This window comes from Carcharodon carcharias, chromosome 37 (assembly GCF_017639515.1).
Source record: "Carcharodon carcharias isolate sCarCar2 chromosome 37, sCarCar2.pri, whole genome shotgun sequence".
Classification (NCBI taxonomy): Eukaryota; Metazoa; Chordata; class Chondrichthyes; order Lamniformes; family Lamnidae; genus Carcharodon; species Carcharodon carcharias.
Window position 1 is genome coordinate 1,086,972 of NC_054503.1, and position 12,141 is coordinate 1,099,112.

Here is a 12,141-nt window from a genome sequence, read left to right on the forward strand (position 1 = left end):
TCACACACACACTCACATTCACACACACACACACACTCACACTCACACTCACACACACCCACACACACTCACACACACACACACCCACACACACACACACACACACACACTCACACACACACACACACACACACAGGAAGGACGATGTACATGCAGCTCACGATCCGCTGCTCCTACATTCGATTCCCGCAATGACCCGACACACCAAACCCGACAGTCATTTGAAAACCAAAGGATGCTCCACCCCAACCCTCCCCTTTGCCCCTGCAACCCCTCCCCCCACACCAGCCCCGCACCATCACAATCTCCCAGCGCCTGCTTTTGGCTGGAGACCTTCAGCTACTGCAGTGTGGAGGCAAGAAAGGTATGTGCTTAGAAATCCATTCCCTTGCTTGCCCCCGAGGGCAGATCTGGCAGTAGCCACAGTGGGTGTGATTGAGGGGACTGAGATTAACCCTGCTACCTTTGCCCTGTGAAATGATGAGTTTAGTCCCAGAGACACCAGGCTGGAAATACAAAGCTGTTCCAATAGAATCTCTTTAGCTCCAATCAGTTTTCATTTAAAGATTTCGCAGCCGGACCCTGGATTATAAAGAGCTAATGTTAGCTTGCTTCCTGTTAAAACTGAATTGTGTGTCCATCAAAGTGAGTGATGCTGTTTCCAGGGAAGTCAGACTCATCCAATTATAGCTCCCTTTTAACGTACTGCACGGGGTTAGATACAGAGTAAAGCTCTGTCTGCACTGTCCCCATCAAACACTCCCAGGGCAGGTACAGCACGGGGTTAGATACACAGTAAATCTCCCTCTACACTGTCCCGATCAAACACTCCCAGGACAGGTACAGCACGGGGTTAGATACAGAGTAAATCTCCCTCTACACTGTCCCCATCAAACACTCCCAGGACAGGTACAGCACGGGGTTAGATACAGAGTAAAGCTCCCTCTACACTGTCCCCATCAAACACTCCCAGGGCAGGTACAGCACGGGGTTAGATACAGAGTAAAGCTCCCACTACACTGTCCCCATCAAACACTCACAGGACAGGTACAGCACGGGGTTAGATACAGAGTAAAGCTTTTATCCTCTGTTTGAGTGAGGTGAAGTGTAGCCCAGTCCCCTCACAAGTGGCAGCGTGGTTTGTTTTAACCCCTTTCTCTCGAAGATGTTGAGAGCGCAGCTGGGGACTGGGGACACAAGCTCCGTATCTGCTGCTTGCACACATGCTCTGCCTGACCAGACCCTTGTCATGCTGTGTATTCAGCAGATAACTGTTGACATGGGCCAGTCCGTTATTGTCTGAGCCTAACACACATCCTCTCTGCAATGACTAGCAGTCTGAGGTGAAAACCCCAGCAAATTGATTGGTTGTCTTTAAGCGGAGCCTGGATAAATGAGAAACAGCACCTCTACATTGCTGGCCCAAAGCATTGGAAAGCCAGTGATGTAATTTTCTAGTGTCGCCACTGTTGTCATGTAGAAAGCGAGGCTGCCAATACATGCACAGCAAGCCTGCACAAACTACAACGCGATAATGACACAGATCATCCCTTTGAGGTGTTATTGCAGGGAGAGATGTTGGTACCAGGACACCAGGATGAATCCGCACCCACCCCACCCACCGCCAACCCCCAACACTCCCCACCACCCCACCCACCCCACCCACCACCCCCCAACTTTATTCACGTTGCAACCCTGTCAGAATGAAGTGCCTGCTCTGGCTGTAAGTGAGAGCGGCTGTTACTAACTGGGTGAAAGGTTGGGGCATTATTCTGAAGTATATATATAAGAACCGGTTTTTACCTCTGCCTGTGTTCCCTGGGTTTCATCTTAACTTCCGGGATCACGCCTTGACTCCGTGCATGGGCTGCACATTATAACAGCCCCTTGCTCTGCCTCCAACGGTGTTCCTGGGACCTGAGAGGGTAGAAGGGAGGTCTGTGTCTCACATCAGACTCCATCGGAGTGGCCACCCATAGCCCTTGACATGATGTTCTTTCTTCTTGGCCTGGAGATGAGTGGGGGTGGGGAGTCATGGGGTGGTGGTGGAGGGGGGGGGGTGCGGTGGTGGGCGTGGGGGTTGGGGGGGGCATTCACCTCTCCCAGATTGAAGCCCCAGGCAGATGGCAGGGAGAAACTTCTGGAACGCTGTTAAAAACCGGCCTCCAAGGCCACGGCGAAAGCCAGGCCGCCAAGCACAGGCCTTGTTGACTGTTGTCCGATATGCCACCGAGCCGGGTTTTTGTTTTAGGAGGAGACATCTTGAGCTTCCCCCCAACACCCCCCCACCCCACCCCCGCTCCCAGCCCCCCCGCGCTCAGTGAAAGCTCCCGTGAAGGCCCCAGGGAGGCCGAAGGATTTTAAGATGAAAAATAAAGATTTTAAAAATAAGGAAAACGTGAGCGGGGGACGTGTGAAAAATGGGGTTTTAAAATATTTTTGACTGTTGTTTTGGTTGCCACATCGTTGGAAACCACATCCGGCCTGTGGATGAGGCTTCAGCAAAAAACACAAAGGCCCGCCCGGCCTGTCCCCCCGCCCAACTTGTCCCCCCGCCCGGCCTATCCGTCCCTCCGGCCTGTCCCCTCGCCCGGCCTATCCGTCCCTCCGGCCTGTCCCCCCGCCCGGCCTGTCTCCCCGCCCAACTTGTCCCCCCGCCCGGCCTGTCCCCCCGCCCAACTTGTCCCCCCGCCCGGCCTGTCCCCCCGCCCAACTTGTCCCCCCGCCCGGCCTGTCCCCCCGCCCGGCCTGTCCCCCCGCCCAACTTGTCCCCCCGCCCGGCCTGTCCCCCCGCCCAACTTGTCCCCCCGCCCGGCCTGTCCCCCCGCCCGGCCTGTCCCCCCGCCCAACTTGTCCCCCCGCCCGGCCTGTCCCCCCGCCCAACTTGTCCCCCTGCCCGGCCTGTCCCCCCCGCCCGGCCTGTCCCCCCGCCCGGCCTATCCGTCCCTCCGGCCTATTCATCCGCCCGCCGATCGTAAGGCCGGACAGGCAGTGGGAAATTCAATTTAGTTCATTGATTAATGGGCTTAACCGGCCTGTTAACTGTCGGTGGGCGTGCTGCCGACCCTCACGCCCGGCGCCCGCCCGAAGTCATCGCCCACTGTTTTCCGCTCGAGCAACTCCCCCCCCCCACCACCACAACCCCCCATGCCCGAGCTGGAAACCCCGCCCAGCGTTTGACCCACAAGACGGCAACGCCTCGACAGTGCAGCATTCCCTCGGCACCGCATCAGAAGCGCTGCCCTGGATTTCGCGCTCGGCCCCTGCTGAAGTGGGCCTTGAAACCACCGCCCCCCCCCGTCCCCAAGGCGAGGGTGGTCTCTGGGTGGCCGGGCGAACCCTGCTTTTTAAAACTCTCCCCCCACCCCCCACCCCCCTCCGCCCCCAGTCCTCTGTCTCAGAGGGTGAGAGAGAAAGAGAGAGAGGGGGGCCCTCTGAGACTCACTTGACACCCATTTAACGTTCTGCAGGTTGGCAATTAGGGTTTAGCAATATGGTGATGTAGTGGTAATGTCACTCGATGCGTAACCTAGAGGCCTAGGCTGATTCTCTGGGGACGTGGGTTCAAATCCCATCGTGGCAACAGTTTGTGGAATTTAAATTCATTTAATAATTGAACTGAATTAAGATTCAATTAATAAAACCTCGAACTGAAAGCCAGTCACAGTGACCAAGGCAACCATCATCGATTGTTGTAAAAACCCCATCTGGTTCACTAATGTCCCCTTTAGGGAAGGAAATCTGCCCTCCTTACTCGATCTGGGCTTACACGTGACTCCAGACCCCACAGCGAATGTGGTTGACTCTTAACTGCCCCTCTGAAATGGCCGAGCGAGACACTCAGATCAAGGGGTGGGCAGCAAATGCGGGCCCAGCCAGTCACACCCCACCCCCCAACCCACCCACCCCTGGGAGGAATCTTATTTCTTTTAAAAATGGTACATTCTGTCCAGCCTCATTGCTGTTGAGCTTCTGAAGCTGATTGTCCAATAAGGCAGCGAGTGAAACGTGAAGTCAGAAACAGTTCTGACCCCTGGGGAGGGCATCGTTGGCCAATAAACCGCTACCCGTCCACCATCACTTGGCCCTGTTGGCTACGGCACCTCAAGTGAATACCCAAGTGGTTATTGTTTTGAAAGGCGATGATGGTGTGCGCCTCTGCCACCCTTTCAGTCAGTTTTAGACACCCACCACCCTCGGTGTGACAAAGTTTATCCTCCGCCTCCCTCCGATCCTTCAACAGATTTCTTCCAACCTGCACCCCTTGCTCTTTTGCCCCGGGAAACAGCCGCTCCCCCACCACAACTGACACTACCTATAAGCCCCCTCATGGTTTTATGCAGCTCGATTAAATCTCCTCCCAGGCTCCTCGATCCCAAGGAAACAAACTCCAGGGATGAGGGGATTGTAGCAACAGGGGTTAGGGGGGTTGGAGAAGCTGGGGTTGTTCTCCTTGGGGCAAAGGAGATTGAGGGGGTGGATTTGATAGAGGTGGTTTTTTTTATTCGTTCATGGGCCAGCATTTATTGCCCATCCCTGATTGCCCCCTTGAGAAGGTGGTGGGTGAGCCGTCTTCTTGAGCCCCTGCAGTCCCTGTGGTGTAGGTACACCCACAGCGCTGTTAGGGAGGGAGTTCCAGGGTTTTGACCCAGCGACAGTGAAGGAGCGGCTGATATATTTCCAAGTCAGGATGGTGTGTGACTTGGAGGGGAACTTGCAGGCGGTGGTGTCCCCATGTGTCTGCTGCCCTTGTAGTGGTTATGGGTTTGGAAGGTGCTGCCTAAGGATCCTTGGTGAATTCCTGCAGTGCATCTTGTAGATGGTACACACACTGCTGCTACTGTGCGTCGGTGGTGAAGGGAGTGAATGTTTGTGGATGGGGTGCCAATCAAGCGGGGCTGCTTTGTCCTGGACGGTGTCGAGCTTCTTGAGTGTTGTGGGAGCTGCACTCATCCAGGCAAGTGGGGAGTATTCCATCACACTCCTGACTTGTGCCTTGTAGATGGCTTTGGGGTGTCAGGAGGTGAGTTACTCTCCGCAGAATTCCCAGCCTCTGACCTGCTCTTGTAGTCACAGTATTTATATGGTTGGTCCAGTTTAGCTTCTGGTCAGTGGTAATGCAGTGGTACGCAGTGCTCTAGTTGTGGTCTAACTGATGTTTTATCCAGTTCCGGCATAACCTCCCTGCTCTTGTATTCTAAGCCTCAACTAATAAATAAAAGTATCCCACATGCCTACTTGACAACCTAATCTGCTCCTGCTACCTCCAGGGATCGGCGGACATGCATCCCACAGTCCCTCACCTCCTCCTGTATTGTGCATTGCCTTGGAGATGAGGGCCTCTTGCATCCATCTCATTCATTCATTCCTTATTAACCAGTCCCCTGAGCAGCACAGGCATGTTCCAGGGGGGACTCTTACAAAATGAGTCATTAAAAATGAACAAATCACCCGAGCTAATTACTGCAGAAAAGACTCTGAGCCAAAAGGCCAGCTCGGGGACTGCTAATTCTGCCATCTGATAAGCGTCAGGCATGATTGCTTGCTGAGCCTGGAGAGTTCCTTCGATCCCGTTACCAGCTTCCATACGCCCACCCCCCCCTCCCCCCACCCACCACTGCGCTGACGCAGTCCCCGAAGTGATGATTCGCACACTACCGACGCGACGGTGATGCGGAGGCCTGGCCCTTTTGGCTGCGGTGTGACCGAGCGAGCCCTTTCACCGCTAGTTAGGCCTCGACCAGCAGGGCTTCCTTTCAGACCGTTCTTTTGTTTTTAAACGAGAAGGGAGAAAAATAAAAGCCCCTTTCCCCTGCCTGTGTGCTGCCACCTTCAAGGTGTCTGCAGTGGATGGATGAGGGCCTCGCAGGTGGGCGTAGGCCGGCAGGCTTTCAGGCCTTGTCCCTGGGGCCGATGAGGCCTACTGTTAGCGGCTTCAGTTGTGTGCCATTGTTGTCCATTCCCTCACAGGATGTGGGCGTTGCTGGCAAGGCCAGGATTATCGCCCCACCCTAATTGCCCCCTTGAGAAGGTGGTGGTGAGCCGCTGTCTTGAACAGCCACAGTCCATGAGGTGTAGGTACACCCACCGTGCTGTTAGGGAGGGAGTTCCAGGGTTTTGACCCAGCGACAGTGAAGGAACGGCCGATATGTTTCCAAGTCAGGATGGTGAGTGGCTCGGAGGGGAACTTGCAGGCGGTGGTGTTCCCCATGTGTCTGCTGCCCTTGTCCTTCTAGGTGGTAGAGGTCGTGGGTTTGGAAGGTGCTGTTGAAGGAGCCTTGGTGAGTGTAACTGGTACCTTGCTCTCACAGGGTAAGGGAGAGAAGATTTTCAGGAATGGTACCTGTTTGTGGAGAGACTGGAGAAGCTGGGATTGTTTTCATTAGAGTAGAGAAAGATGAAGGGAGATTTAATCGAGGTGTTCATAAATTGATGAAGGGTTTTGATTAGTAAATAGGGAGAGACTGTTTCCAGTGACAAGTGGGTGGGTAACTAGAGGGACACAGATTGAAGATAATGGACAAAAGAACCAGGGGGGAGATGAAGGCCCAGATTTTCGCTACAGGGCCGAGAGCGCAGGGACGGAACATATCCCCACACCGCCAACCCCACCTGGGAAAAAGAGATGGGGCGGGCTGGATCAGAAGCTGAGCCTGCCCCCCGCCCTGAATGTGTGCAGGGGCTGGGCTGGAGGCCAACCTTGGTACTTTGCTGAGCTTACTTTAAAAATAAACAGCCCTTTACTTTTCACCCCCTCACACACCCGCCCCCCCCCCCCCACGCCCCATCCGTGCCACCTCATGCCCCTCATCCATCCCCATCCCCCCTCATGCCACCTCATGCCCAGCACCCCTCCCCCAAACACCCTTTGCCCCTCTATGTCCCCTCATACCCTCTGTGCCAACCCTTGGCCCTCCCTCATCCCCATGGCCCTTGATAGACCCTATGCCAACTTAGTGCCAATCCATAACCCATGCCCATCACCTCTTTGCCCTTACCTCCTCAATGCCAATTCACCTAGTATCCACCATGGGCACACCTCAGGAGCCAGACTAACAGAAGATAAAGTTATGTGCCTATCGATAATGCCACTATTAAAAAAAAACACGTTATAAAAAAGATTCAATACATTGAAATTCCTCCAACTAATCTCTTCATGAAAATGACCATTTCTATTCTATAACCACTTGCATCTGTCAATCAAACTGCTCACTTAACAGGCACCCCACTTTGATAAAGTTAGGTTGTATCAGTCATGCAGCACAAATCCTATGATGACAGGCTTATGTCAACAGACAGAGTGAAGCATTAAGCACCATCTTTTTCTGTAATTCCACACTTTATTTTAAAGTTAAAGTGGAGTTGAATCCCTCGACAGCTTTGACAGTTCCAATGAGTTTTGACATTTCTTTGACAGCTTTGACTCTTCTTTGGCAGCTTGGGTAGTTCCAATGAGTTCATGCACTTTTTACGCACAATCATGTCTAATTTTACCAAACCCAAAGGGCACCTGCCCTCTCCCAAAGGGTGCCTTACCTCTCCCCAAGGGTGTCTCACCTCTCCAAAAGGACCATACCCAAAGGGGTAACTTATTTCTCCAAAAAGGTACCCCGACTCTCCAAATGAATCCACAAGGTTCAGACCCATCCCAACTGGCTATGGCGCACTGCCTGAAAGGGCGGGTGGAAGCAGGTTCGGTAACAACTGTGAGAGAAAGAAAGGATAAACACTGGAAAATTGAGAGATTCGCGGGGGCGCAGGGAAGAGCGCAAGGTGGGAGTGGGAACCTATTGGATCGCTGCTTCAAAGGGCCAGCACGAGGACGATGGGCCGAATGGGCCTCCTTTTGTGTGGTAGCACTGTACGAACTTACCCTGCCTGCGCTTTTAATGCCCTTCTGAAAACGAGCCACTTAATCATTGGAACGAGGACGGTTCAGTGGTATCTTGGGCAGTTCATCAAGAGTATGAAAGGTCGGAGGTGATCAATAGTGATGAATTGTTTGTGAATTTGGAGCGAGCGGAGAAATAACGATATTTCTCTTCAGGCTTATCAAATGACGGTGGTGTGGGTGGAATTTAGAAACTTTATTCCGCAGAGTGAGGCAGAGGCTATATTGGAACATCACCTAAAAGCGAACGGGATAAGGCCTTGGAAAACGATAAGGGTAGATTTCTCTCGCATCGCTCATGTCTTCAGAAGGCCCCAGAGTCATCAACGAGGTGGGGGGGGGGTGGTGGCGGGGGATGGTGGCGGGCTGACAATGTCACAAGAGTAATAATCCTGAGGCCTAGGCTAATGGTCTGTGGGGGAGGGGGGGGAGGCGTTGGTGGGGGATGGGGGGCACACACACACGCACACACACAGGTTCGAACCCCACCAAGGCCGGAATGTTTAAATTCAGTTAATAAGTCTGGAATTAAAAGCTGGTTTCAGTCACGGTGACCGTGACAACCGTCACGGGCTTAAAGCAAAATACCGCAGCTGCTGGAAATCTGACACGAAACCCGGAAAAACTCAGGAAAGGAGGCAAAAAAAAAACCAGGGTTATTGTTTCGAGCCCGTGTGACTCTTCTTCAGAGTTGAGGAGAAATAAAAATGTGATGACATTTATACGGTTTAAGGGGGGGTGGTGGTGGAGCAGGCTGTTTTTCATTCATAGGATGGGGGGATTGCTAGTTGGGCCAGGATTTATTGCCCATCCCTAACTGCCATGGGTCTGGAGTCACATGTAGGCCAGACCAGGTGGGGGTGGCAGATTTCATTGCAGGATGGTGTCTTCACAACAATGGGCAATGGCTTCCTTCATGGCCATCGTCAGACTTATAATTGCAGATTTTTATTGAATTCCAATTCATGTTTCACCATCGGCCATGGTGGGATTTGATCCTGGAGTCCCCAGAGCGTTACCCTGTGTCGCTGGAATACGAGTTAGCGACAATACCACTATGCCACCGCTTCCTCCCAAGATGGGTCGAAGGCCAGTGATAGGTGGAGGCAAAGGAGAGATTGCCAGGGACGTCATGGACAAAAGGACAAAGGGGTGTTAATGATAGTGATACGGGCTAAAGGAGGTGATGATGGTGGTATTAAGGTCAGAAAGTGGAATTCATCGATTGTTGTAAAAAACCCCCATCTGGGTCACTAATGTCCCCTTTAGGGAAGGAAATCTGCCCTCCTTACCCGGTCTGGGCCTACACGTGACTCCAGACCCCACAGTGACGTGGTTGCCTCTTGACTGCCCCTCTGAAATGGCCTAGCAAGGCCACTCAGCTCCAGGGCAATTAGGGATGGGCAACAAATGCGGGCCTTGCCAGCGACGCCCACCTCTTTGCGAAGGGAAGATCAGCAAAACCTGGGAAATGACCGGTACTTGTCTTGTAAACCTGAAACATGAAAATGACCAGACTAGCTGCTTCAGTGACATTGATTCAGGGATGAATAACGACCCAGAATGGGTTCCCACTGCTCTTCCATCTTGGAATATCTTACATCCACCTTGGAAGGCAGACAGGGACCTCGGTATCGCAACCTATGAAAAGACAGTGCCTCCAGCAGCACACTCGCACCCTCAGCAGTGTCGGCCCAGGTCACGGGCTCCAGTCTACACAGCGAGACTCGAAGCCACTTGTGCTCAAGTGAACCAGCCCCTCAAGGTTGGCCACTTGGCTTGAGAGGGGAAAGGGACTTCAGTGGAGAAGACAGGGGAGGTGAGCCAGCACAAAGCTTGGAGAGGGAGGAGAGTCATCCAACAGCCCACATTTATCCAGCTTTGCCCAAACTATGTTCATTCACAGGACATGCACATTTGCTGGCTGGGCCAGCACTTGATGCCCATCCCTAATTGCCCTTGAACTGACTGGCTTCACCAGGCCATTTCACAGGGGGGCAGTTAAGAGTTGACCGCCTACTAAGGTCTGGAGTCACATGTAGACCAGACTGGGTAAGGATGGCAGATTTCCTTCACTAAAGGTGATATCAGTGAACCAGATGGGTTTTTTTTTTCACAACAATCAATGGTAGCTGTCACGGTCACCAGTACCAGGACGAGCTTTATAATTCCAGATTTGTCAATTGAATATAAACTCCACCAGCAGGCCGTGGTCGGATTTGAACCGTCACCCCCGGAAGCCATTAGCCCAGTGACATAACCACTGCGCCACCACCTCCCGTTGCCGATGGTGCAAATCTGATTCAGCAACAGACCCGCTGCTGGCTCATGCGGCAACCGTCACCTTGCGGAGCTGAGAGAGCGATGGGGTGGAGAGCCCCTCGAACAGAAATGTTTCAGTTCAGTGCAACCCCTGCCTCCGTTTAACCTTCCCTGCCGCACCTCCCCATCTCTGGCTGTCTGTTCCTCTGCCTGTTCACAGTGGAGGAGAGGAAATAATTGCTTCGATTGATGCATTGTGCACTGAAGGCAAGAAGATAATTTATGGAGAGACCGTGTGTTATTAAATAAGTGAATTAACTTTCCCTTCCACAATGGAACACTTTTGATTAAGAATTAGATCTCATTTTATTGAATTACGATTCCATTTAAATGACTTTCAATGGCTGGAAACAGCTAAACTGGTCCCATACCCTGAGTGCCTGTGGGTAGCTGGTTAAACGAACGCTGTTATAAAAAGCTTAATTATCCGCTATTCATTTCTGTGAAAAGATCGAGGTTTTATCAGGCAGGTAACAATAACACTGATTTCCGCCTCGTTGTGGGCTTGCCAGGAGTAGCCGGACATTTTGCAGCGTGTAAATTGGGCCACAGTTATTTCAGTTAGGCAGGTTCAAAGGTCAACCGTTTGCCTGTGGCATTGGCTGAAGTTGCCATTTTTCACGCACGGGATGGCTGATGGCAGGAATGGGAGGGGGCCTCGCGGTAGCATTTGGTGAGAGAGTGCAGATTTACCCTGTATCTGACCCCGTGCTGTACCTGTCCTGGGAGTGTTTGATGGGGACAGTGTAGAGGGAGATTTACTCTGTATCTAACCCCGTGCTGTACCTGTCCTGTGAGTGTTTGATGGGGACAGTGTAGAGGGAGATTTACTCTGTATCTAACCCCGTGCTGTACCTGTCCTGGGAGTGTTTGATGGGGACAGTGTAGAGGGAGCTTTACTCTGTATCTAACCCCATGCTGTACCTGTCCTGGGAGTGTTTGATGGGGACAGTGTAGAGGGATCTTTACTCTGTATCTAACCCCGTGCTGTACCTGTCCTGGGAGTGTTTGATGGGGACAGTGTAGAGGGAGCTTTACTCTGTATCTAACCCCGTGCTGTACCTGTCCTGGGAGTGTTTGATGGGATTCTACGTCGTGTCTTGCCCATGATGGGGTAGCATGTGCCCATTGACCTTGCTGATCGGGGACCGATGAGACCTCACCAGATTTGCCACCTCACTGAAACGCCGACATTCACTGCAAATGCTGAATGTATCCGTTCATCCCACCCCAGGCTTTCGGCCAAGGGGACAGAACGTGGAGAAGGCTTTCAGTGATGATATCCAGGTTTAAGCAGTAGTTGAGGTCTGAGTTTGGCCGCCTCCCATTAGGGGCTTGAAGGGATGTTGTACTGCACATCTGCGCTTGTTGTGCGAGAGCTGCTAGATTTCACAGAGTTTTTATCTCCGAAGCACATTTCCAATTTTAATATAGGAGCTTTAATAATTCATCCCATGCTGTGTTCCAGAGTTACATTTTCACACCCAGCGGCCAGAAGGTACCAAGCCCTCGCATTTTTCACTCATCGAGGCACGCACTCAGAAACAAGGGGCTGCATGCAAGCCACCCCGGTTCGCTTTTCCCCCTCTTTGTTCCCCTTGTGCATTTTCTGATCGCTCCGGCCTACTTATCCCTCCCGCCCCCAACACCCGCTCCCCCCACCTCCCAACCAACACTTGACAGCTTTGACCCCCACCCCCGCCTCCACCTCGGTGCCCGTCCCGAACCCAACCCAGGCCAGCACTCTCAGATCCAGCGCTGAGGGGGGACGGTGGGTGGGTGGGGGGGAGGTTTGCTCTGTCAGAGGTGTGGCCTTTGGAATGAGGTGTTGAGCCAGGGCTTCTTCAGTTCGCCCTCCCAGTTAGGCCCAAGAGCTCCCTCGGCCACCACTGGATGAAGGGCAGGGTAAGCTATCCTCGGTCCACAGC

The 12,141-nt window shown here is 52.9% G+C and overlaps 1 protein-coding gene across 2 annotated transcripts in view; it reads right to left on the bottom strand.

The window, feature by feature from the left end:
• The window catches only part of LOC121272973 (neurexin-2-like), a 2,565,635-nt gene that overhangs the window by 917,852 nt on the left and 1,635,642 nt on the right, over positions 1-12,141 (bottom strand). For both annotated transcript variants that reach the window (XM_041179880.1, XM_041179879.1), the window contains exon 20: positions 3,672-3,707. In XM_041179880.1, the coding sequence (XP_041035814.1) occupies positions 3,672-3,707 (36 nt within the window). The remainder of the gene's footprint in view (positions 1-3,671; positions 3,708-12,141) is intronic.